Source organism: Osmerus eperlanus, chromosome 26, assembly GCF_963692335.1.
Source record: "Osmerus eperlanus chromosome 26, fOsmEpe2.1, whole genome shotgun sequence".
Classification (NCBI taxonomy): domain Eukaryota; kingdom Metazoa; phylum Chordata; class Actinopteri; order Osmeriformes; family Osmeridae; genus Osmerus; species Osmerus eperlanus.
Window position 1 is genome coordinate 5,716,811 of NC_085043.1, and position 27,435 is coordinate 5,744,245.

Below are 27,435 nucleotides of genomic sequence, written 5' to 3' on the forward strand. Positions count from 1 at the left end.
TCAAGTCAGACACAAATTAATGAAATGATCAGAAAACATGGTGTAACCATACTCTTGTGCACTATGAGGACTGTTATCAAACAGTCTTTTGGAACTATGAGGACAGCCAGTGTAGGGAGGTTACAGTTGCAGTAAAGTAAAAAAGTCAACACAGAGGAGTATGCCTGTCACCTAGTGGTGACACTGCATAACTGCATTTAAATGTGGCCTGCAAGAGTCAGAAAATTCAAAATGAGGATGCCATTGTTTATTATTTAAATATCTGGTTGTGAAAAGAGATTGGTTCTGACCAGGGACGGTCTGAGACAATAATTCAGACTCCATCCCAGGCCTCTGAGACTGTACTGAAGATGTTTGGGCTCCACAAACTCTTGCACACGCACACACAACCTCAAAAACTCACTACACTAATCACAGCACAGACAAATGTATGTGAATAGACACATGAAACAATTAGTTTTTTATTTATAAGAGTTGACAGAGTTGACATTGTGACATTCTCCACCATCTAAAGTAGTAAATACCACAGGCTCTTCAGTTTTATAAATTTAGTTTTTTAAAGAAACCCTCATTTCGAATCGGCCTGTGTAAAAACGCTGCAATGCAGATGTAGCAAAGCTATTGGAAATTGTTTGAAAACATTAGGTTGCATAATCTGAGCCATTTTAACATTATGCATGGCCCAAGCCTTACAATGCATGCACATACGCGTGACCATCATTCCACCTAAAACTAGAGGATACAATTTCTGGGGAAATTGTAGGGTGTGCTTGCTTGCGTCGGTTGCAGATGGGCCCATTTAATAAACAAGCTGAGCCCCCTTTGAAACAAGCCATCCTAACAACGTTGTCATCGGCAGTATTTTTCAGATGGAATCGCGATTCAAACAGTACCATCTGCTGACTGAAATTATGCCCCCAAACACGTAAATAAGCTTGATATATATTTAGGGGGAAATGGCTTATTCAAAACTTTTTGGTCTCAGTCTAGAGCCCTGTCTGGAGAAGCTGAATTGTGCTACGAGCAAGCTACTGTAGCCTAGCTGGTGTTGCTAGCCAAACTACACTGAGGGGATTGTTTGAATGCGTGAATTTGAATGTTGTGTTACATCTTTTTAGCAGCTTAAGTTCTTGCAAACATTACAAGTTTTAAACTTCTGTTTGCCATTTATGGCCTGTAGGCCTCATTGACACAAGCCTATGCAACTCGTTTTTGAGTGAAAGCATAATATGGATTATTTTGAATATGTTTTCTTGGATGTTGGTCCGGTGTATCTCCTTCCAGTTGTCTTTGTAAACACGTCTACCCTCCAAATTAGTCATGTTTATGACTATGTGTCAGGTTGGAATGAAGAGCACAGTCGCAGATGCAGTTTAGAGTTTTTAATGGTTCTGATTTACTTCAATCACGTAAAGTAGTCAGTCATGACCACACACTGGGTCAAATAATAATTGAGGCAAAGGCAAACTTAAAGTCCATCAAGACGGTTGGTTCCAGGGTAATCCACAATCAAGGTCAAGGCACAGTCCAGGGTCAAGGTACACAGAGCAGCCAGCACAATCGAAGTTTCCAGGTAGGGCAAGACAAAGGAGAGGTCAGAGACAAGCGGGGTTCAATACCATGAAACAAAAGAGAGTCCAAGTGAAAAGTCCAAATCGTAATTCCAAAATCCACAGTCGGGGCAAGCAGGGTCCAGCACAGGTAAAGAGTTTCCGTAAAAAGTTTCCAAGTGAGGTAACGCCCGTAGCACACAAACCATGAATGAGCACTGACAAACAATTCAGGGTTCCTTTTAACCATGGCCGTTCACTTCCTCACAGCTGAGCCGGCCTTGCTCTGACTCCTTAGTGCCCTCTGTTGTCCTGGAGGGCACGCTGTGTGTTGAGTCGTGACACTATGGTTTCAATGGACTCTGTCAGGAACAGTTTGAAGCAGGATTTTATGTCATCAACCCGGGAGATGGCATATCTGGTTGGCCCTGGGGTCATCCTGATGACGTTTTCAGTAGACAGTTGACCTCTCCACTCAAGTGATGATGAAGAACAAACCACAATCCCATTCTTGAACAGGAATGTCACAACAACCTCAGCAGGGCCCTCTTCCTCATCACTAGATTGTTCAACATCGGTTGTCTCTGTGTCTGGATCATAGTCTGTGTGTGTATGTATGTGTGTGCATATGTGTACTCAAACACACGTGCATGTTGGGTCTGGGAGGGTAAGTGTGTCCATCTGTTGTATGGGTGTGTGCCTGAACAAAATGTTCTAAAAAAAAATTTGTCTTACCCACTCATTTGAATGACCGGTCATTTTTGACCGGGAACACCACAGGTGTACAAAAGTTAAATAAAACACCCAAATTTTTATGAAATTCCGTAAAAAATGTTTTGTCTATTTAGATACCCTGTGTAGACAAAGTCATGGAACCTTTAGTCTAAAAATTAGTATAGTCTTACCCACTCAATTGAATGGCCGGTTATTTTTGACCGGAACACAACAGGAGGGTTAATTTGCAGTGTCCGTTTTCGTTTTCGTGCAGTCATTGTCACACCTACAATCAAACCGCCCACTATGGCTACCATGGCGATGGATATGTAAATTGCTATCATGTTTACACCATTGCCAGGACTTTCAATGTAACCAATGACCTTGGTTACTTGAGCAAGGTTGGAGGTTTCAGAGGAAAGCATGTCATTGTCAACTGCTTTAATTGCAAAGAACAGAGTGGTGCCGTTTCTCATCGTTGGAGCGAAGGAGAGCTGTTCTGAGGATCCAGATTCACTTGGTAGCAGGTTAGATGAGTTGACTGGATGAGCGTTGTTGAAGTTGGATCTGAGCACATCAGGATCCTCACTGTAGCGGATGTCGTATTCACTCGCTGAAAAGAAATCACACGTCAGGTACTTGTGACATACAGTCACTTGTTTCGGCAAAGTGTCTGAAACGGAAGCCATGTCGTGGGAGTAAACATTTGTTCTCACCTGTGCCCTGGTCCAAGTCCTCCCCAGGTGCAGTCCAGGTGAGCAGCACTCTGTCCTTCACCAACTCTGCGTTCAGGTCTGTGATGGTGTTGGGGGGGAATTTCGTCGCAGGAACACCAGGTGGCAGATTCACAGTGAAGCTCTCACCTATGGCTGTCCTGCTGAAGATGCCAACATCTGCCACTAGGTCCTCCTCCCCAACAGAGGGCTTTGGTGGATTGAGCTCCAACTTTCCTGAAGGGACAGTCATCAAACGGTTAACTGAAGAAGGAAATCAGTGAGGTCTATGATACATTTGATTTTGTTGGCAACATAGGACTTTAGATTTTAAGAGGATGCAGTCCTTCACATGAATTCACACACAAATCCAGTGTCCAAACGTAATGTGTATAATGGAGCCATACCATCAACCACATATCCAGGTATGTACATGGCACCACTGCGTCTCTTGAGGGAGAATCTAGCTTTTCCATATCCGTTCTGTACTCTCACTTTCAAGTTGTATTTCCCACCTTTCATTCGTGTAAAGTATCTGGAATAGATGCCATCATTTCTGAAAGCATCGGCACCTTAAAAAAAAGAAGATTTGCGTGATAAGTGTATTATCAATAATGAAGGCAATGACAAAATGCCATATTCTTCTTTAAGTTAAACATATTTGATTTGTAGCTCTTTTCTAACTCACCTGCTCCATTATCTAGTAAATCCATCTCTTGTTTGTCTCCAGCATCAGACTCCAGAGTAGCTCTCACGTCTGCCAGTATGACAGGAAGTCCATTCTGGCTGACTGCAGCAAAAAACACCATGGCTTTGGCACCGTTACTGGACTGTTGGTTCATGTGAGTCTTCACTGTAACAGGCGGAACGTTTGCACTGACCGCACGACTGGTCACTGTTATTGACATAGTCTGTGCTTGTCCGTTGTTGGTAATGGTGTAAGTCCATTTTCCTGTCTGGGGTTAAATAGGACATGAAACGTAACAGACGGCACAGCACTAGTTATGTGACAAAGTGTATTATGTAGTCTTCACCTTGCAAAAATAAAAATCCCAAAAATCTGAAACAACCATAACTAACCACAACCACAACCGCAACCATAACTCATTCTTACTGTACACAGGTCAAAGTAATTGTTGAAATGTGCATGTACATGTCAATAAGTACAAATATATTCCATGAACATTTCAAAAGAATTAAAGTAAGCACACACCTCTGCTGTTCCTGGAATATTCAGGGTGAGAGAATTCCCTTGAGGATCAGGTTTAAATGTATTATATTTCTGTCCAGAGGGGCTTTCTACAAGGATGGTTGGTGGTGGACTGTGTTCATAGAGGATCAGAAAAGCTGTGTAGTTGCCAATTGTCTTGTCAACGGACACAGTCCCACTGAACAAGCCAGACCCACTCACAGTAAATCCAAGGCTTTCAAGCTGTTGGGTAGAGATGGCAGATAGTGAAAACAGAGTACTAAATGAAAAGCAGATCAATGTTTACGTACCATCATGACGACTACAGTCAGCTAACCTGGATTGTCTGTTGTGTTGGATCTCCATCATAAGTTGTTAGTGAGGCAAAGACATCCACAAGCTCATTGGAATTCAAAGTATCTCCTGCATAGAAGAATTTACCACCTACAAATTGTAATGAAGAAAGAAGGAAAATCAAATGATCATCAAAATGATAAAGAATTTCTCCATTGTGCAATCAAAAGGATGGACTGGCTGCATGTTTATAACTTCATTTAAAAGCATGCTCTATACCTCACCTGTTTTTTCAGACATCTCTTCCATAAGTTTATCTCCACTAGGTCCAAAACTAATTGTGTGTACTGTAGCACCACTTGCGATGGCATTGTTTACGCAATTTATTGGACTATTAGACTCTCCATCAGTTAAGAAAATAATTTATTTTCCATTTGGAAACCCACCATTCATTCTGAGAACCTGAAATATAAAGTAAATGTTCACTGATGCAATCTAGTCAGAGATTATATTGCATTAAATCGAAATTCTTCTTTTGTTTAATTACCTCTAATCCTTTATAAAGACCTTGACATATTTCTGTGCCACCATTGGGGTTGGTGGGCAGTGAATCTGCCAGCTTCTCTCTGATCTTCAAATTATCAATCAAGGTCAATGGTTTTAGGACTGAGGCAGTTGAGTGAAAGGTGACAATCCCAACATAGGATTGGTCTTCAATAATTTGCTTCAAGAAAAGTGAGGCTGCTTGACGTTGTCTTACAATTCTCTGACCCTAATAAAAGAAAATATTTACGTGTACATTGAAATGACTTTTGTATCTGCACAATAAAAACATAATTACTGTAATAAAATGTCAACACACTGTACCCCCATGCTTCCTGAAACATCTAGAACGAGACAAACTACTCTTTGTTGTCTTTGCACCACTGAGAATGTCGGTTCTGGACTGGGTGATGGTAAAGAACTGGAAGGGATATATTGTGAGTCCACGCTGGAAGAAAATATAACTTCCTCTACACTTCGGCCACCACACTTCCTGTTCTGCATGTTTGGAGCCTTAGTGTTGTGATTTTTTTTATTGCAGAACTCGACTACCTGGGCAGAGACAACAAGTACAAATTAGGAGTCTATTGCTAATAACAATTATTAAACAGTAAGGAATGAAGTAAGAAAAATACAGACACATCAATGAACATACAAACAGCGGTATCAGAAACAGCATTCATATACTGTACAACCTGGAATTTTAATTCATCAGATAGATTGTACCCACTGAGTCAATACTCTGAAGATACATAATGGATGTTTTGGCCGTTTGAGATTTATGCGGGATGAAGTAACAGTCGTTCGGCTTCCCGTTGATATTGGTCGGTGTGCACATGGCTCCACTGGGGATGGATCGCCACTCTCCTGTCATATTTTTAGTACATCTAGAAATTGATTGTGAAAAACTGTTTATTAAGTAGTCTTGGGCTTTAAATAGAGGGAAAAACATAAAAGGAAAATTATGTACCTTGACGATGTCAAAATATTAAAGGCAGGGTAGACAATGTTGAGAAGCACTTTTTTGTCATATTTGCTGAAATAAACTTCACATATATAAAGGTTTGACAGCAAAGTGAAATCAATCCCGATATCTGTGGGTGTCACAGGACTGTAATAACCACGACCAATCATTAAGGTCAAACCGGCACTAATGATTGGATGGCATTCGGACGGAATTGGACAGGCTACTTTGTCTGTCTGACTACCTCCCGGCAGTAGTCAGGCAGCACATTCATGTGTTTTGAAGGAGTGGCTTTGAAGGGAGGTGGTGGGATATTTTGGTTTGAATCCTTTCAAACTCTAGCTAAAATTTGCTCGGTAAACTAAATAACATAAACTGTAAACTAAATATATATAATCAATATTCAAATCAATCTTTACTGTAGTTTGTATGTCTTCTATTCATAATATTGCAATATTGCAAATTACCTTGTAGCCTCCAGTTTTCCATTGTCTGTATAGAAGGGTTTTCTCTCATCATATTCATCATAAACACCCCATCTTAGATGTGCCCATTCATGTACCAGGACCCTACCTACACATACCAGTTAAAGGTTATTTATAATTCATAATGTTTAAAATACAATCACTGAAGGAAATGCGTACAGTACCTCTGGGTCCATAGAATTGAATGAGTTCATCACGTTTCAGGAAATCAGGAGTCAGACGGATATAGCGACCCTCAGTTGCACATTCCCCATACTGAAGAGTGTAAGGATCATTCCCATTGAATTTGTTTGGCTCATCTATTATGATGTTGGCCTTTAAAAAAAAGTACAAGCACTTTGAGAATATATAATACAGAGAGAAAAATATAAACACAAAGCACACAGACTTGTTCACTATACATTATTTATGTGATGATTAAATATTTCAGTGTAATAAAAACGAAAATGTTACCTTTTCATATGTTTCAGTATTTGCGCTGGAATACTTTCCTGTCCACTTTGGGGGTACTAATATCGTCACATCCTTGAAGTACAATTTGTTGTTCATCACTTGAAATAAATACGAGGAGGCGTCAGACACCATTTCCTAAAAGAATGAATGAATAGTTATATCAGGGCCAGCGACTTAGTGGTCCACAGTATGTCATGCCAAAGTCAAGGGATTCAACTTAACTCCACGCTTATGTAGGGGGTTTAACATTGGCCAAACAACCAAAACGAATTCCCCTATGTTTGAAGGAAGATGGCAGACTGAACAGTATATTACCATTAACCAAATACTGCATATACCAATGGAATTGTATTTTATTCTATGGGTTAAATCAGAGCAAGGATGGTCAAAGTAAGTTGATCGTTTATTTAATAACATTGCAAATGAATGAAATCAAGAAAGGCAAACATGCTACAAAGTGAAGGTTTTAAATCTTACCTACTCTACCTTGATTATGGTATATCAGAGACAGAGAGAGAAAGGGAGAGTAAGAGGTGAGCAAACGAGAATCAGTAGGACAAGCCAGAGCTGAGGAGAAGCCCTCAGGAGATGAAGAATCCATAGAACAATGCTTCCCCTCCCTGAACAACCAATCAGACCACATCTTAACTTACTTATCAACATATGCCTAGCAATGCAACAGTAAGTTACACAATGAGGTGTGCGACCCATCAAGCAGAGACTCCGTCCAGCAGGGTGACACCCAGCCTTACACTTAAAATAGATCCAAGATAAAGTAAATGTATTTTGTAATGTTTATATCCATCCATCCATCATCTGCCGCTTTTCCGGTGGTCGGGTCGCGGGGGCAGCGACCTAAGCAGGGAGGCCCAGAAATCCCTCTCCCAGGCAACTTCCACCAGCTCTTCCTGGGGGACCCCAAGGCGTTCCCAGGCCAGCTGAGAGACATAGTCCCTCCAGCGTGTCCTGGGTCTTCCCCGGGGCCTCTTCCAAGTGGGTAATGTTTGTATTGTAGAATATTTATTTCCATCTTACCTTGATTCGTTCAAGGAGCAAAGGGTCTTCAGTCACAGCAGGGTTGATAGCAATTAGAATATCTGTGTACCCATTGCCATCAAGTCGGATCCCACAGGTAAATCCTGACAGGTATAACATTACGAGCACAACTGCCACTTTGGATGCCATGGTTCAAATCCTCAGAGTGGTATGTTATCTGAGATTTCTAGTGAATGATCTACAAAGATAGAAAGAGGTACACGTATCAGGAGAGTGCGTAAGCCACCAAGTGCTGAGGGGGCACTAAAAATAGCCTAATGAAAAATCATCATAGTCATAATAATTATGATGCAGATATTATTTCAGTATAGAAATATTAGGCACTTTTTAGGCATGTATATCACAACACAGGCAGAACAAGAGATATATTTAATTGCTCCAGTAACGATGGCTCTAGCGCTGCAAGATAGCGCTGTGTATTTTTAGTCAACTATGTGCTGCTCTCAGTGCTTTCAAACGTCAATATATTTTTGGTCATGTGACCTGTACATTTCAAAGCCCTGTTCAATTGCTAACACAGTACATTTACACATGTCCATTTAGAGGTTGAGACTTTCTCTTATCTAATCACATTTAAATGTGTCCAGTGTATTTTTTGCCGATTAGAGCCATATATGGTTTAAATTGTAATTCACGTAAAGGAGTTTACTGGACTTTTGCCAGAGGTTGTCCTTGATTAGGTAAGCATACAAGTTTTGACAGACAAGTTATCATGCTACTATCCATATTGTATTAGTACATTATTGGAAGTAAATGGAGAACTATAAGGAAAATATATAGACTTAAATAAATTTGGTCTAAACTCACTACTATATTTTTTAAGAGTTTGAATGGGTCTATCAATGATGTTGACGACTGAACTTATGAATGAGGTGCTGTGGGTGGTGGAATGCAACGTTAATGGTGTTTTCAACTAATCTGTGAATGAGTGAAACAATATTTGGGCTATGGTCATTGAGGCAGGAGATCTTTGTGGATATGTGCACGAAGATAATGGTGTTTTTGAAGCCCTAGTGGTCTAGAGAGATGTTGAAGATGTTAATTAACATAGGGTCAATCTCAGCTGCAGCAGAAACCTGCAGTATAATATGGTTACCCAATCTGGGACCTCAGGTTTTACCAAACAATTAAATACAGTAAAAAAAAAATGTTTGGGCCATGATGATGCTGTACAACACTAATATAATTATTTAGTTTCTCTACACAACGTATTTTCCATAGGTGTTCCTGTTTAAAATGAAAACATGTGATGGGGCACCTAAAGAAAGGACAAACAGCATTCATAGATCTCTGGCAAAAAGCCGGTGGCAGAGAAACAATAATACAGGCATTTGTTACACATGAGTTTGGAAAAAGAAAAATTACAGTTAAATCTGAAATAGGGCTGCAACAACGAATCGATTACATCGATTAAAATCGATTATTAAAAGCGTTGGCAACGAATTTCATTATCGATTCGTTGAATAAGTCGCAGAGATGTTTGAGTATTTAAAAAAGAAGTTAAGTTGAGCGCGGAGCAGAGCGGAGGTAGAAGAAAGACCATCGGAGAGACGTTGTTGAGTAACGTTGTTCTGAAACACATGGCGGAGGCAGAGAAATCAGTACGACCTAAGTCATCCAAGGTGTGGGAGCATTTCACACTAAATACATCGAAAAAGTGTGTTAATTGACCGAGGTGAAGTTAGTTTCATATTCGACATTCGTCTCACATTCGGAAGACGCTACTTTGCAGCGTCGCATTAGGGACTGGGTGAAAACTACCCATACCATTTTGAAAAATATTCTTCATCTTGATGCTACTGGTTGCGTCAAAGATCCCAAATCAAAACAAAAGGGTGCTATGCCCTTGTACTGCCAGGTATTGGCAAAGATAAGCCACCTGTCCCTATCTCTGAGCTTATCACCAATCAACATTATATACCCACATTAACATATTGGTTGATGGAAACAGTCAGAAAAGTCTCCAAGTGCACATCGCGCAGAGTACGACAGGTAGAAACAGACTACAGCTGGGCTTTGATGGATAGTGTGCTGATGTCCTTTAACAGGGAGACTATATCTGCCTATCTTGAAAGAGCCCATATTGTCATAGAAATTCTGAAAATCAACAGTGACCTTCATAAGTTCACAGTTGTACACCTTTGCTCTGTCCACATTGTAAAAGCTGTCTCACGGGGATGTGGGAAAAGGATGCAAGACAATGGACTGAAGGAGTAGGTCACATATTGCTTTGCATTATTGTTGAACAGTACAAGCATGGATGAAGCACTTTCCTGTGTTCCAACATGTGTGTACTTCTCACTTCAATGGAGGCTGGTGATCTTGTCAAACATGCAAAAAACACTCTGGACAAGAGCATATCCCATGCTAAACACATAAAAGTAGAGCATGTAAAAGAAGAAGACTCCAAAGATCAGTTCCATGGTGAAATTAACAATCCACATTTTTATTGTATTATATTCAGGTAAAAGCCCTTATGGAAGAAAAAAGCCTCTGAGGTGGTGGTTTGACATTTTCACAAATTCACTGAAAATAATGTGAGATAAAAATGAACACAGTAAAGGCTGTGCAACATGTATGCATAGTCAGTGAACACTCTGAAATGGATTTGAGGATTATAGGTCACATGACGAAAAAGCTATTGAAGTTTTAAATATTCAAAAATTCACTGAAAATAGTGTGAGGTGAAAATGAACAAAATAAAGGCTGTGCAACGTGTATGCATACATCTTGAACAGTTTAACATTATTTTTATGCTCCTAGTTCATGTTGTTGAAAAGCTATTGACTGTTGACATTTGTAATTTGTTGATGGTCCCGAAACGTACGCGTTGTTTAGGCAGCCAGAAGCATGCTGGCCGGTGGATAGCGGCGCTAAACCCCGGTTAAATTAACACAATACTGGGCGTCCGAATATCTGTTGAATATCGAACTTCAAACCAACTTTACCACGGTCACAAACATAAAAATGAATCCCTAGAATTTACCGGTTACAATTAGCCTGACTAACCCAACAGTAGGCTACACAAAAATGCCCTTACCTGTACGCAGAACTTCGTTGATACTGTCAAAGTAGCAAAACGTCCATTACTTGAATAAGAACTATATACAGTCACTGCGCAAGCCAAATGAGCTTGCTGGCTACTAGACGGAAGAATGTTATCTCCCCAACAATTGACGGAAATGTTTGAAAGTAGGGGTTGGGTCCAGCCAGGCCAGAGCGAACACCCATTAGGCTGGAAAGGAGCGGTAGTTCCATGCGATTTCTTGTATCATCCTAACAGCGATTAGTGAGATATTGCAGAGAAATGGTCACAACATAGAAGAACCTACACTGGATTAAATTGTTAGTGCTGTCATAGACACCAATGTTCTGTTTACTGCTACCTCTAAAGGTGCAGAGTTGTCTTCATCCAAGCGCAGAAAAACCTTTTATTGAGCGCAACTATCCATGTGTAATGCCAGTGGAGTATCTGTGTGCCACCAAAATACAGATCAGCATTACACACTATACAGCTAGCAATGCTAGTAAAAGTGACAGACCTCCATAAGTATGGATATGCAGCTGTATATTGCGTGATATCCGTACTCTTGAACAGGATGGTGTGTTCATTAAAAAAGTTGGTCAGAATGTCAAAGGCACCATTTTTTGTGTTTCTGCGGATAATCTGGGTGCCCATGGATTGAGTAGCTTTGTGGAGTCATTTACAGCTGGCTATGTTTGCAGATTCTGTATGGCCACAAGAGAACAGTTTCAAGCAACTGAAGTCAGAGAGAAGATGTTTTCTCAGAGAACCAAAGACAGCCATAACCTTCATGTACATCATGTTCAAGAAAGTGACACTGAGCAGTCACTTTGGTGTTAAGCGTGGCTGTGTCTTGCAAGAGTGCCTGAATTACTTCCATCCAATCACAGGATTTCCTCCAGATATCTTACATGATCTTCTGGAAGGCATCGTTCCTGTGGAGATTTTTCTTTGCATTAAGGAGCTGATCCGGCTGAAGTACTTCACTCTGGAGTTTTTGAACCAAAAGATTGCATCATTCCCATATCAGCACACTGATAAAGTGAATAGACCTCACCCAATTCCAAAGACATTTCTGTCTCGAGGAACAATAGGTGGCAATGGGCATGAAAATGCCACTCTGCTTGGACTGCTTCCATTGCTTGTAGGTGGTGTAGTACCAGAGGGTGAAGGTGCATGGGCAGTTTTGATGGAATTGAAAGACTTGGTGGAGTTAGCTCTGCGTCCATCGTATACGAATGAAACCTTAGACTATTTTGAGTGCAAAATCAGTGATCATAGGCGGGTACTACTAGAGGTTTTCCCTGAGGTTAAGCTTCGTCCTAAACATCATTATGTTGAGCATTATCTCACCCTAGTCAAGTGCTTTGGGCCCCTGCTGCATGTTTGGACCATGCGGTTTGAGGCCAAACAACGCTTTTTCAAAAGAGTAGTGCATGACACTCAAAACTTCAAAAATATTTTAAAGACAATGGCAGTTAGACACCAACACATGGTGGCATATCATCTTGCTGCACCATAATTCTTTTTTGCTGCTTCAATGAATGGCTTCAAGGCTTATCCAAGTGATAAAGACATTGCAATGGCAGCTAAGGCTCTTGTGGCCAAGCATCCTTGCCTTCAGAAAGTAAGATCGGAAAATGGATGGAATGGATCCAGAACAGCATCAAGTTTAAGATGGGCAACTACAGAAACAAGATGAGACGGGCTGGATGTCAGGAGGTCACTGTAAATGCTGGAGAAATAAGTAGAGGAAATCCTGGCAAAGAACTTCCACACTCCAACATTAAAAGAGCCAAACGAGCAGAGGTCAACTTTCTACCCAACTTTCCGAAAGGTGAAGATCCCTCAAGTCTTATCCAAGCTATTTGAGTTATTTGTACTCAATTTAAGTGAGGCAATGAGTTACCACAAAGGGTTAGAGTTTGAGTGTCATCTTTTTTAGTTTCCTAAGTCAAAGTGTTTAACTTTTGTGTCATAAAAAAATACAATAGAGTGAATTTCTGTACTTACTTTTTATAAGTTCTGTTAATTAATCCCTTTGGAGAGGTGAATGAAAACTTTGTGTCACAAAAACAGATATATTTGAGTTGACTTAATAAAGTCAAGAAATTGAAAATTGTGTTAGCGTTTTTTTTTTGAGCATCAGTTGTGAGTTTTGAAAAAGGATATCAAGGTTCTGAAATTACATTTACATTTATGCATTTAGCAGACGCTTTTATCCGAAGCGACTTCCAAGAGAGAGCTTTACAAAAGAGCATAGGTCACTGATCATAACAACGAGATAGCCAAAACATGAAACATACATGGTGGAAAACCAAATAAGTGCCAAAAGGGAAGAACCATAAGAGCATGCAGTTAAACAAGTTACAATTGAACAACATGAAACTCCCCACAAGAGTGCAAGAGTGTACCTGTAGAAAAAACAATCAACAGTAAAATATTTCACAGCGAGTACAAAAATTTGAAACCGTTACAACTAACCAACAAGAGCAACAAGTCTCTCAATACGAGTCATTGTGATCCTGGAGGAAACTAACATCAGGTCCAGCCAAGCATTCCTAAGTGCATTAGTGCATTCCTAAATTAGTGTCAAAGTGATTGTAAAAAACTTCACATGTTGCATGGCCCAAGCCTTACAGTGCATGAACATACGCGTGACCATCATTCCACCTAAAATGAGACTAATAAATGCCAGAAGAAAGGTCCAACTAAAGGTGTTGGAAGTGTTTATCAATGTTCAGGAATTAATCAATATTTGTGAATGGACATTGTTGGTTTCATCAGAATCTTTTTTTCAATATACCAGAGCTTATTTGCTTGCAAAACAGAATCATCCTATTTTATAATATGTGATGTCATTTGCAGCATTTGTTTTCGTTTTATTGCAGTCCTTGTCACACCTACGATCAAACCGACTGCTATGTCTACCACGGCGATGGATATGTAAATTGCTATCTCAGCCTTGAGTGCTTGCTTTCTTATTACTGTATTGTAATGGCCAGCGACCGCTATAAGGTCTTTTTTACGCAGCCCTAACAATACTTCATATGAAGGGTCATCAATAAACGCACCAACGGCCGATGCCGCCATTCTGAACACTGTAATACTACAACCAACAGTAAAGGAAAGCAGTAAAAAACAATAAACCTAGCTAGTCCTTACCCATATCCGAACACAATATACAGGGGGTGGTCCGCCCCGGTCTAACCTAATGTGTTTAGACAAGGAAGTTACCCTATGGATGATGTAAGCCCAGGGCGTCTTTCCTAACACTCCCAAGGTACTTCCCCTCCTGCTCAAAGAAAGAGCAACCATATACACAGAGAGAGGCCGCGCACGAAACAAACAGTGGCACAGATATACAGCTGAAGGGATGATGGGACTGGATGATGGGAACAGGAACCAGCTGGACGTGATACCGGGAGGGAGGAGTCAGTGATGACTGGCAATGAGGGTGATTGGCGCCACCTGTAAAGAAAAGACACAGAGAGCCGAAACAAACACACACACAGAACACACGACAGGACTGGGGGACGTAACAATGTTTACACCATTGCCAAAGGTCAATTGAGCAAGGTTGGAGGTTTCAGAGGAAAGCGTATCCTTGTCAACTGCTTTCACTGCAAAGAACAGAGTGGTGCCGTTTCTCATCTTTCCATTGGTGTGAGTGAAGGAGAGCTGTTCTGAGGATCCAGATTCATTTGGTAGCAGGTTAGATGAGTTGATCAGATGAGCGGTGCTGAAGTTGGATCTGAGCAGGTCAGGATCCTCATTGTAGCGGATCTCGTATTCACTCGCTGAGAAGAAATCACACGTCAGGTACTTGTGACGTACAGTCACTTCTGTTTTGGCAAAGTATCTGAAACGGAAGCCATGTTGTGGGAGTACACATTTGTTCTCACCTGTGCCCTGGTCCAAGTCCTCCCCAGGTGCAGTCCAGATGAGCAGCACTCTGTCCTTCACCAACTCTGCGTTCAGGTCTGTGATGGTGTTGGGGGGGAATTTCGTCGAGGGAACACCAGGTGGCAGATTCACAGTGAAGCTCTCACCTATGGCTGTCCTGCTGAAGATGCCAACATCTGCCACTAGGTCCTCCTCACCAACAGAGGGCTTTGGTGGATTGAGCTCCAGCTTTCCTGAAGGGACAGTCATCAAACAGTTAACTGAAGAAGGAAATCAGTGAGGTCTATGATACATTTGATGTTGTTGCCAACATAGGACTTTAGATTTTAAGAGGATGCAGGCCTTCACATGAATTCACACACAAATCCATTGTGTCCAAACGTAATGTGTATAATGGAGCCATACCATCAACCACATATCCAGGTATGTACATGGCACCACTGCGTCTCTTGAGGGAGAATCTAGCTTTTCCATATCCGTTCTGTACTCTCACTTTCAAGTTGTATTTCCCACTTTTCATTCGTGCAAAGTATCTGGAATAGATGCCATCATTTCTGAAAGCATCGGCACCTTAAAAAAAAGATTTGTGTGATAAATGCATTACAGTTTTTCACAATTGCTAAAACACTAAACCCCATTCTCTAAATCAAATGTTCAGTGAACTAAACCAATTTGTGAAATCAGACACTTTTGGCAAAACTCTAAACACATTCTCATTCACTAAACACATTTTGCACTGTGATGCACTTGTGCTGCAAAATGGTAAACACAGGCGGCAAAAAGTAAACAAAACTACAACACAGTTGTCATCTGTAAAACACAATAACTCAAAATTGTTCACTCTTTTTTCTAATGGTGGTTTGGGACAATGTCAGCCTTCACTGCAGTGTCCGTACACAAGAATAGTTCAACATCAACCAGTATTTTTTACTGTAAATGTTTGCCGTCCACAATACAGCCCTTTTCTCAACCCAATTGAAGAGTTTTTCCTCTATGTGGCGGTGAAAGATCTATGACCGAAACCCATATACCAGGGTAAATCTCCTACAGGCAATGGAATTGGCCTGTGGTGACATAGGTGTAGAGTGTTTTCAAGGCTGGATCTAGCACACCAGAGGGTTTTTACCCCGTTTTTCTTTGTTCTTTGTTGACTATCTAACCATCACAACTACTGTAATATTTTCAAATCAAATGTACAGTATCTGTATAGCCCTTATTTTTTACAAGCAATGTCACTGAGGGCTTCACATACGCCCACATAACTGCCCCTCAGCCAACCTCAACCCGCAAGAAAGACAGGGAAAAACTCAGTAGAGGAGAAAAAATGGAAGAAACCTTGGGAGGAGCAATTCAGTGAGGGATCCCCTCCTCCAGAGACGGTTGGCAAAAGAGAGGTGCAGAACACAGGGTGTTGAAACACCAAAATCCAGTGTTTCAAAATTCATTTTCTTTATTGCTACGTAAATGCATTTACTGTGTATACAAAAACAAATTTGTCTTTACATGTAACTAAATGGCCTGGATGCTGTGTTCTCCATTTTTTTGTGTTGTGTCTAATGTTTGCTCCATAGTGTTTATATATTGATTTGCTGTGTTTATGATCTGACAGCATTGTTTGATTTTGAGCACAGGTTACATGGTTTAGGTGCGAGTGTTTGATTTTGCCAGAAGAGTCAGAGGTTTTGGAAATTGAGTTGGAATATTCGGTTTTGTGTTTACAGTTGAAAATGGTTGACTGTTACAAGAAATGCGTTTTAGCCATCGTGAAAAACTGTAATGAAGGCAATGACAAAATTCCATATTCTTGATTTAAGTTTAAAAAAATGTATATGTAGCTCTTTTATTACTCACCTGCTCCATTATCTAGTAAATCCAGCTCTTGTTTGTCTCCAGCATCAGACTCCAGAGTAGCTCTCACGTCTGCCAGTATGACAGGAAGTCCATTCTGGCTGACTGCAGCAAAAACCACCATGGCTTGGGCACCGTTACTGGACTGTTGGTTCATGTGAGTCTTCACTGTAACAGGCGGCACATCTGCACTGACCGCACGACTGGTCACTGTTATTGACATAGTCTGTGTTTGTCCGTTGTTGGTAATGTTGTAAGTCCATTTTCCTGTCTGGGGTTGAATAGGACAGGAAATGTTAACACTTCATAAACTAGTCACTTGACAAAATTATTATGTTGGCAATACCCTTCATATATCATAACTCACCACAACCGCAACTCACCACAACTGCAACCATAACTAACACATACTGTATGTACACAGGTGGAAGTAATTGTTGAAATTTGCAAAGTACATGTATATAAGTACAAATATATTCCATGAACATTTTAAAAGAATGTAATTAAACACACACCTCTGCTGTTCCTGGAATATTCAGGGTGAGAGATTTCCCTTGAGGATCAGGTTTAAATGTATTATATTTCTGTCCAGAGGGGCTTTCTACAAGGATGGTTAGTGGTGGACTGTGTTTATAGAGGATCAGAAAAGCTGTGTTGTTGCCAATTGTCTTGTCAATGGACACAGTCCCACTGAACAAGCCAGACCCACTCACAGTAAATCCAAGGCTTTCAAGCTGTTGGGTAGAGGTGGCAGATAATGAAAACAGAGTACTAAATTAAAAGCAGATCAATGTTTACGTACCATCATGGCGACTACAGTCAGCTAACCTGGATTGTCTGTTGTGTTGGATCTCCATCAGAAGTTGTTAGTGTGGCAAAGACATCCACAAGCTCATTGGAATTCAAAGTATCTCCTGCATAGAAGAATTTACCACCTACAAATTGTAATGAAGAAAGAAGGGATGATCAAATGATCATCAAAATGATAAAGAATTTCTCCATTGTGCAATCAAAAGGATGGACATGGCTGCATGTTTATTAATTCATTTAAAAGCATGCTCTATACCTCACCTGTTTTTTCAGACATCTCTTCCATAAGTTTATCTCCACTATGTCCAAAACTAATTGTGTGTACTGTAGCACCACTTGCGATGGCATTTTTTACGCAATTTATTGGACTATTAGACTCTCCATCAGTTAAGAAAATAATTTATTTTCCATTTGAAAACCCACCATTCATTCTGAGAACCTGACATATAAAGTAAATGTTCACCGATGCAATCTACTCAGAGATTATATTGCATTAAATGAATCAATTCTTCTTTGGTTTAATTACCTCTAATCTTGTCTTTGCACCACTGAGAATGTGGGTTCTGGACTGGGTGATGGTAAAGAACTAGAAGGGATATTTTGTGAGTCCAAGCTAAAATAAAATATAACTTCCTCTACACTTCGGCCACCACACATCCTGTTCTGCATGTTCGGAGCCTTAGTGTTGTGATTTTTTTTTATTGCAGAACTCGACTACCTGGGCAGAGACAACAATTACAAATTAGGAGTCTATTGCTAATTACAATTAGAAAGATGAATTACAATGCATTCTTTATTCAATCTATAATTTTTAAACAGTAAGGAATGAAGTAAGAAAAATACAGACACATCAATGAACATACAAACAGCGGTATCAGAAACAGCAGGCCTCCAAAGCCTGCGGCAGAGTTCAGTGTATATGAACATTTGTTCTATAACTTTCCATTTAGATGGATACTATGTTGTACTATGTATGCAGACATGGCTTATTTAAAGGCAGTCGTGAATTATCTAAAGGCAGTCTAAATTATCTAGGGACAGTCATAAAGTTTTCAGTTCTAACAGTAGTCTGGGGCTTTGAATAGAGGTAAAAAATTGAAGGAAAATTATGTACCGTGACCATGTCAAAACATTAAAGGCAGGGTAGGCAATGTTGAGAACCAGTTTTTGTCATATTTGCTGAAATAAACTTCACATCCTGATAGCAACCAAAAAATCTAAAGGTTTGACAGCAAAATGAAATATATCCTGATATCTGTGAGTGTCACAGGACTGTAATAAACACGACCAATCATTAAGGTCAAACCGGCACTAATAATTGGACGGCATTCGGACAGAATTGGACAGGCTACTTTGTCTGTCTAACTACCTCCTGGCAGTAGTCAGGCAGCACATTCACGTGTTTTGAAGGAGTGGCTTTGAAGGGAGGTGGTGGGATATTTTGCTTTGAATCCTTTCAAACTCTAGCTAAAATTTGCTAGGTAAACTACATAAACTAAACTGTAAACTAAATAGATATAAACAATATTCAAATCAATCCTTACTGTAGTTTGTATGTCTTCTATTCATAATATTGCAATATTGCAAATGTAAATGACCTCCAGTTTTCCATCGGCTTTATCGAAGAGTTTTCTCTCATGATATTCATCATAAACACCCCATCTTAGATGTGCCCATTCATGTACAAGGACCCTACCTACCAACACCAATTAAAGGTTAACTAGCAGTCATAATGTTTAAGATACAATCACTGAAGGAAATGCGTACAGTACCTCTGGGTCCATAGAATTTAATTAATTCATCACGCTTCAGGAAATCAGGAGTCAGACGGATATAGCGACCCTCAGTCCCACATTCCCCATAGTGAAGAGTGTAAGGATTAATCTCATTTAATTACTTTGGCTCATCTACTATGATGTCGGCCTTTAAAAAAAGTATAATATCAACACAAAGAACAGAGACTTGTTCATTATTCATTATTTATGTGATGATTAAATATTTCACAGTGTAATAAAAAGGACATTTTACCTTTTCATATGTTTCAGTATTTGCTCTGGAATAGTTTCCTGTCCAGTTTGGGGGTACTAATATCGTCACACCCTTGAAGTACAATTTGTTGTTCATCCCTTGAAATAAATACGAGGAGGCGTCAGACACCATTTCCTAAAAGAATGAATGAATAGTTATATCAGGGCCAGCAATAGATGCAGGCTAAAATAAATGTATTTTGCAATGTTTATATTATAGAACAGGGGTTTCAGAATTCAAAGAGGTTCATTGACTAATATTTTCTCCACCCAAAGGTCCATGTGTGTGTGTGTGTGTGTGTGTGGGCAATGGGTAATTCCAAAAAGTCAAAATTCCAATCCCCAAAAGTCCAATATATCTGAACTTGTAACGTTTTACCTAAATTATGAAGTCAGGATTTTCCTGTAGCCTACAGTAAAGATTTGGGAATACCTACAAAAATCTTTTCAATACCCATCTTGGTCTGTGTCTTAAATACTGAGCGGGGTGATCACAGGCCTGTTGACTGTGCTTCTAAGCTGAGCCTACTCAGCCTCATACATGTTGAATCCATGTTCTTAAAGCATCTACTCGGTTCATCATCTGTCATCCATCTCACACTTTTGTCTCAAAAATATGTGCTTCCATCCATCTGCTCCTCTCCCTTTATCTCACAATGAAGGTTACTTGCTGTCATTCACATTGCCGTCTGCCATTCCTTGTGCGAGGTAGCCTATTCACACTCTTAATCACAGTCAAATGTCAGAATGTCTCAAAAGTACAAATTAAAGCTCTACCGAAAAATAATAGGCCTACTGTTGCACAATAGAGTATTAATTACTGTCAGCTTACCTGTAACAAATATAAAAGAACAAGTTAGAACAGCACACTCTACGTAGCGTGTATCCTAATACAGTAGGCCTAAAATAGACAAATAGGCCCTATCACTATAATGTCCTGTTTCCGAACTTCAACTGTAGCCCAATCAGGCTTTTTTCTGTGTCTTTTAAATACTCAATGCTACATAATAACATGAAAGAATCTAATCGTTCGCACTTTTGTCCAACTCGTTTTCATGGATAAACAAACAATGCTGGCGGTTGTCACACATTCTGTGTTTGGAACTATATTTGATATTTTTGGGATTCTTCCATCAGGAGGAAAAATATTCTCGTGAACTGTAGGTCCGATTGACTTGAAACTTGGTAGACATGCTGCTTATATTGGTGCTTTGATTCATAAACAGCACGTTTGCCGATTATCTTTGGTTCTTCGATGTTACAGAGAAACCTGGTTTTCTATGAGGGGATGTCTTTCTCCAGTCACCCACTGGTCAACATTCCAGCGGGTTTTAGACACAGATGTTGAGGTGGAAGGACAAAGAGCTACAGAAGATGTGTCTGGTGACTGCATAAGAGAGACCAGAAAAAACATGTAATAAAACCTGTCCAGACACACACAACCGGTCAGCTTAGTGAGATGTTGGAAGTCATCCTTTCAAGGCATACAAACATGATGTAACCATACTCTTGTGCACTAGGAGGACAGTTATCAAACAGTCTTTTGGAACTCTGAGGACAGTGTAGGGAGGTTACTGTTGCAGTAAAGTATAGAAGACAACACAGAAGAGCATGCCTGTCACCTAGTGGTGACACTGCATAACTGCATTTAAATGTGGCCTGCAAGAGACGAAAAATACAAAATGAGTGAGGATGCCATCGTTTATTATTAAAATATCTGGTTGTGAAAAGAGATTCTGACCAGGGACGGACAGAGACAATACTTCAGGTTGGGAATTTGACTCCATCCCAGGCCTCTGAGACTGTACTGAAGATGTTTGGGCTCCCACAAACTCTTGCGCTTGCACACACACCATCAAAAACTCACTACACCAATCACAGCACAGACACATGTATGTGAATAGACACATAAAACATTTAATTTTTTAATTATAAGAGTTGACAGAGTTGACATTGTGACATTCTCCACCATCTAAAGTAGTAAATACCACAGGCTCTTCAGTTTTATAAATTGAGTTTTTGAAAGAAACACACATTTAGAATTGGCCTGTGTAAAAACACTGCAATGCAGATGTAGCGAAGCTATTGGAAATTATTTGAAAAAATTAGGTTGCATAATCTGAGCCATTTTAACATTATGCATGGCCCAAGCCTTACAGTGCATGCACATACGCGTGACCATCATTCCACCTAAAATGAGACTAATAAATGCCAGAAGAAAGGTCCAACTAAAGGTGTTGGAAGTATGTATCAATGTTCAGGAATTAATCAATATTTGTGAATGGACATTGTTGGTTTCATCAGAATCTTTTTTTCAATATACCAGAGCTTATTTGCTTGCAAAACAGAATCATCCTATTTTATAATATATGATTTTTGATCTTTCTTTGTTTTATATGCAGTGCTCAGTACTTTCAATTATTGCAGAGTGCACAATGTTAGACTGTAATTTGCAGACTCTGTTTTCGTTTTAGTGCAGTCATTGTCACACCTACAATCAAACCGCCCGCTATGGCTACCACGGCGATGGATATGTAAATTGCTATCTCAGCCTTGAGTGCTTGCTTTCTTATTACTATATTGTAATGGCCAGTGACCGCTATAAGGTCTTCTTTACGCAGTCCTAACATTACTTCCGGGGGGATCGTTTTCAAGGGGGGTCAGATGGCTGAGCAGTTAGATAATTGGGCTACCAATTAGAAGGTTGCCGGTTCAATTCCTGTCCGTGCCAAATGATGTGTCCCTGGGCAAAGCACTTCACCCTACTTGCCTGGGGGGAATGTCCCTGCACTTACTGTAAATTGCTCTGGATAAGAGCGTCTGCCAAATGACTAAATGTAAATGTACTTCATATGAAGGGTCATCAATAAACGTACCAACGGTCGCAGCCGGCCACCATGCTGAACACTGTAATACTATAACCAACACTAAACCTACTATAACCAACAATAAACCTAGCTAGTCCTTACCCACACCCTAACACCACATACAGGGGATGGTCCGCCCCGATCTAACCTAATGTGTTTAGACAAGGAAGTTACCCTATGGATGATGTAAGCCCAGGGCGTCTTGCCTAACACCCCCAAGGTACTTCCCCTCCTGCTCAAAGAAAGAGCAACCATATACACAGAGAGAGGCCTTGCACGAAACAAACAGTGGCACAGATATACAGCTGAAGGGATGATGGGACTGGATGATGGGAACAGGAACCAGCTGGACGTGATAACGGGAGGGAGGAGTCAGTGATGACTGGCAGTTAGAGTGATTGGCGCCACCTGTAAAGAGAAGACACAGAGAGCCCAAACAAACACACACACAGAACACACGACAGGACTGGGGGACGTAACAATGTTTACACCATTGCCAATGGTCACTTGAGCAAGGTTGGAGGTTTCAGAGGAAAGCATATCCTTGTCAACTGCTTTAACTGCAAAGAACAGAGTGGTGATGTTTCCCATATTTCCATTGGTGGGAGTGAAGGAGAGCTGTTGTGAGGATCCAGATTCATTTGGTAGCAGGTTAGATGAGTTGATCAGATGAGCGGTGCTGAAGTTGGATCTGAGCAGGTCAGGATCCTCATTGTAGCGGATCTCGTATTCACTCGCTGAGAAGAAATCACACGTCAGGTACAGCTCCCAACCCAAGCTCTTCTCCTGTCTGGCCCCCCAATGGTGGAATCACCTCCCCACCTCCATCAGAGACACTGACTGTCTCCCCACCTTCAAGAAAAGCCTCAAGACGCACTTGTTCTGGGAGTACAACGGTACTTAGGAATGATTTGCTGGACCTGATGTTAGCTTCCTCCAGGAACACAATGACTTTTATTGAGGGACTTGTTGCTCTTGTTGGTTAGTTGTAACTGATTTAACTTCTTGTACTCACTGTGAATTATATTATTGTTGCTTGCTTTTTCTACAGGTACACTCTTGCACTTTTTGAGGTTCATGTTGTTTAATTTCTAACTTGTTTAAGTACATGCTCTTATGGTTCTTCCCATTGGCACTTATTTGCTTTTCACAATGTTTGCTTCATATTTGGCTACCCTCAATGTTTTGGGGCTATCTCGTTGTTAAGATCAGTGACCTATGCACTTTTGTAAAGCTCTCTCTTGGAAGTCGCTTTGGATAAAAGCGTCTGCTAAATGTAAATGTACTTGTGATGTACAGTCCCTTCTGTTTCAGGAAAGTGTCCGAAACGGAAACCATGTTGTGGGAGTACACATTTGTTCTCACCTGTGCCCTGGTCCAAGTCTTCCCCAGGTGCAGTCCAGGTGAGCAGCACTATGTCCTTCACCAACTCTGCGTTCAGGTCTGTGATGGTGTTGGGGGGGAATTTCGTCGCAGTAAGAACACCAGGTTTCAGATTCACAGTGAAGCTCTCACCTATGGCTGTCCTGCTGAAGTTGCCAACATCTGCCACTAGGTCCTCCTCACCAACAGAGGGCTTTGGTGGATTGAGCTCCAACTTTCCTGAAGGGACAGTCATCAGTCAACAGTTAACTGAAGAAGGAAATCAAAATCAAATATATTTGATGTTGTTGGCAACATAGGACTTTAGATTTTAAGAGGATGCAGTCATTTACATGAATTCACACAGATCCATAGTGTCCAAACATAATGTGTATAATGGAGCCATACCATCAACCACATATCCAGGTATGTACATGGCACCACTGCGTCTCTTGCGGGAGAATCTAGCTTTTCCATTTCTGTCCTGTACTCTCACTTTCAAGTTGTATTTCCCACCTTTCATTCGCGTAAAGTATCTGGAATAGATGCCATCATTTCTGAAAGAATCGGCACCTTAAAAAAAAGATTTGTGTGATCAATAATGAAGGCGATGACAAAATGCCATATTCTTTATTTAAGTTTAATGTAGCTCTTTTCTTTATTTTAGGTTCTTCAATTATACAAAAGTAAGCATACTTACATACAAATACAAATGTACAAACTCAAAACATAGTCCCAGATTAGTACCCTCCCCATATACCCTCCCATGGGACCAAGAGTACAAACAAAGCAAGGAAAAAAAAAACAATTCTGCAGAGGTACAGTATGTCAGTGGGCTGGTCAGACAGATGACTAGAGAGAGCGCTTAGATACCATGATAACATGATAAGTTAGAGATTCAACTCCTTCACATACTCAATGAAGAGTAGGTCTGTCAAGAGTAGGTCTAATATTTTCTAGCTGAAATAAAGATAGCACCCCCTGGATCCATCTCCTGAAGGGTGGGCATTTATTAGATTTCCAATTCATTAAGATTAATAACTATGCGTTATGTGACTACAGAATGCTATTGCTCTCTTTTGTGTACTTGTGGTATGTGACTCCCAATATAGCAGTGAGTGGGTTGGGTTTGAGGGATGTGTTGCATAGAGTGCAAGGCAATCAAATATGGAGGACCAGATATCAACTAGGGAGGGACATGACCAGAACATGTGACCCAATGACACAGTTTCCACATCTGGGACGGATAGGGTGAATAGATGGGTATATTTTAGCTAGCCTGTCATTGGAGTAATGCACTCTGTGAAATACCTTGAATTGTATCAGTCCATGTCTTATACATTTACATTTAGTCATTTAGCAGACGCTCTTATCCAGAGCGACTTACAGTAGGTACATTCCCCCCCGAGGCAAGTAGGGTGAAGTGCCTTGCCCACGGAAACAACGTCATATTGCACGATCGGGAATTGAACCAGCAACCTTCAGATTACTAGCCCGATTCCCTAACCGCTCAGCCACCTGACTCCTATATATTATACATATAGAAGTGTATGCTGGAGATGCATTTAGCCTAGACATCATCCAGGATTACAATTTCCAGGTCCCTTCATGTATTTCAGTGTGTGTTAGAGGATCAATATTGTGTATTATATTATACGTCTTAGAGGTCATATGCTGAGTCTTTATTAGGCGACATGGGGTAAGTAGGCAAATGTTTAGAGGCAAAACTGCGGGCTTGGAGATATCTGAAAAAGTGTGATCTTGGGGTATTTTGATCTCTAACTAGGGCCTTGAAGGACACAAAAGCGATTTGTAGCTCTTTTATTACTCACCTGCTCCATTATCTAGTAAATTCAACTCTTGTTTGTCTCCAGCATCAGACTCCAGAGTAGCTCTCACGTCTGCCAGTATGACAGGAAGTCCATTCTGGCTGACCTCTGCAAAAACCACCATGGCTTTGGCACCGTTACTGGACTGTTGGTTCATGCGGGTCTTCACTGTAACAGGCGGCGAGTCTGCACTGACCGCACGACTGGTCACTGTTATTGACATAGTCTGTGCTTGTCCGTTGTTGGTAATGGCGTACGTCCATTTTCCTGTCTGGGGTTAAATAGGAGATTAAACGTAACAAAAGTCATAGCACGAGTTACGTGACAAAGTGTATTATGTAGTCTTCACCTTGCAAAAATAAAAATCCCCAAAATCTGAAACAACCATAACTAACCACAACCGCAACCATAACTCATTCTTACTATATGTAAACAGGTCAAAGTAATTGTTGAAATTTGCATGTACGTGTCTGTAAGTACAAATCAAATCCATTAACATTTGAAAAGAATGTAATTAAACACACACCTCTGCTGTTCCTGGAATATTCAGGGTGAGAGATTTCCCTTTAGGATCAGGTGTAAATGTATTATATTTATCTCCAGAGGGGCTTTCTATAAGGACAATTAGTGGTGGACTGAGTTCATAGAGGATCACAAAAGCTGTGTTGTTGCCAACTGTCTTGTCAATGGACACAGTCCCACTGAACAAGCCAGACCCACTCACAGTAAATCCAAGGCTTTCAAGCTGTTGGGTAGAGATGGCAGATAGTGAAAACAGAGTACTAAATGAAAAGCAGATCAATGTTTACGTACCATCATGACGACTACAGTCAGCTCACCTGGATAGTCTGTTGTGTCAGATCTCCATCAGAAGTTGTTAGTGAGGCAAAGACATCCACAAGCTCATTGGAATTCAAAGTATCTCCTGCATAGAAGAATTTACCGCCTACAAATTGTAATGAAGAAAAAAGGAAAAATCAAATGATCATAAAAATTATAAAGTATTTATCCATAGTGCAATCAAAAGGATGGACATGGCTGCATGCCTATACATTCCTATTAAAGGATGCTCTATACCTCACCTGTTTTTTCAGACATCTCTTCCATAAGTGGATCTCCCTTGGGTCCTAAACTAATTGTGTGTACTGTAGCACCACTTGTGACGGCAGCCTGTACGCAATCTATTGGACTATTAGACTCTCCATCAGTCAAGAATATAATTTCTTTTCCATTTGAAAACCCATCAAGTGTTTTGAGAACCTGAAATATAAAGTAAATGTTCACTGATGCAATCTAGTCAGATATGATATTGCATTAAATTGATCAATTCTTCTTTGGTTTAATTACCTCCAGTCCTTTAAAAAGACCTAGACAGATTTCTGTGCCACCATCGGGGTTGGTGGGCAGTAAATCAGCCAGCTTTTCTCTGGTCTCCAAATTATCAATCAAGGTCAATGGTTTTAGGACTGAGGCAGTTGAGTGAAAGGTGACAATCCCAGCATAGGATTGGTCTTCAATAATTTGCTTCAAGAAAAGTGAAGCTGCTTGACGTAGTCTTACAATTCTCTGACCCTAAGAAAATAAAAAATGTGTGTATATATTACTCACTCAATCACTTTTGTATCTACACAATAAAAACATATTTACTGTAATGAAATGTCAACATACTGTACCTTCATGCTTCCTGAAACATCTAGAACGAGACAAACTACTCTTTGTTTTCTTTGCACCACTGAGAATGTGGGTTCTGGACTGGGTGATGGTAAAGAACTAGAAGGGATATTTTGTGAGTCCACGCTG

The 27,435-nt window shown here is 40.4% G+C and overlaps 3 protein-coding genes across 3 annotated transcripts in view; all 3 read right to left on the bottom strand.

Annotated features, from left to right (window-relative positions):
• Nucleotides 1–322: 322 nt before the first annotated feature.
• On the bottom strand, nt 323–27,116 carry LOC134012958 (calcium-activated chloride channel regulator 3A-1-like). The gene is made up of 9 exons (XM_062452652.1): nt 26,983–27,116; nt 17,812–17,989; nt 17,569–17,675; nt 17,256–17,474; nt 16,744–17,011; nt 15,298–15,462; nt 14,892–15,125; nt 13,660–14,786; nt 323–726 (listed from the first exon to the last, which is right to left on the bottom strand). The coding sequence occupies exons 2-8, from the start codon at nt 17,834–17,836 to the stop codon at nt 14,422–14,424; spliced, it is 1,383 nt and encodes a 460-aa protein (XP_062308636.1). The 5' UTR covers nt 17,837–17,989; nt 26,983–27,116; the 3' UTR covers nt 323–726; nt 13,660–14,421.
• LOC134012691 (calcium-activated chloride channel regulator 3A-1-like) lies at nt 2,362–8,293 on the bottom strand. The gene is made up of 14 exons (XM_062452232.1): nt 7,941–8,293; nt 6,906–7,040; nt 6,617–6,767; nt 6,435–6,540; nt 5,734–5,890; nt 5,328–5,555; nt 5,008–5,232; nt 4,745–4,877; nt 4,504–4,610; nt 4,191–4,409; nt 3,666–3,933; nt 3,385–3,549; nt 2,981–3,214; nt 2,362–2,877 (listed from the first exon to the last, which is right to left on the bottom strand). Exons 1-14 carry the CDS (start codon nt 8,088–8,090, stop codon nt 2,441–2,443), a joined length of 2,715 nt encoding a protein of 904 aa, XP_062308216.1. The 5' UTR covers nt 8,091–8,293; the 3' UTR covers nt 2,362–2,440.
• LOC134012957 (calcium-activated chloride channel regulator 3A-1-like) overlaps nt 21,471–27,435 on the bottom strand; it is a 30,498-nt gene continuing 24,533 nt past the window's right edge. Inside the window, exons 8-14 of the mRNA XM_062452650.1 lie at nt 26,718–26,895; nt 26,475–26,581; nt 26,162–26,380; nt 25,639–25,906; nt 24,215–24,379; nt 23,810–24,046; nt 21,471–23,181 (exon numbers count right to left, since the gene is read on the bottom strand). Coding sequence (XP_062308634.1) covers nt 22,817–23,181; nt 23,810–24,046; nt 24,215–24,379; nt 25,639–25,906; nt 26,162–26,380; nt 26,475–26,581; nt 26,718–26,895 — 1,539 coding nt within the window. The 3' untranslated portion in view covers nt 21,471–22,816. The remainder of the gene's footprint in view (nt 23,182–23,809; nt 24,047–24,214; nt 24,380–25,638; nt 25,907–26,161; nt 26,381–26,474; nt 26,582–26,717; nt 26,896–27,435) is intronic.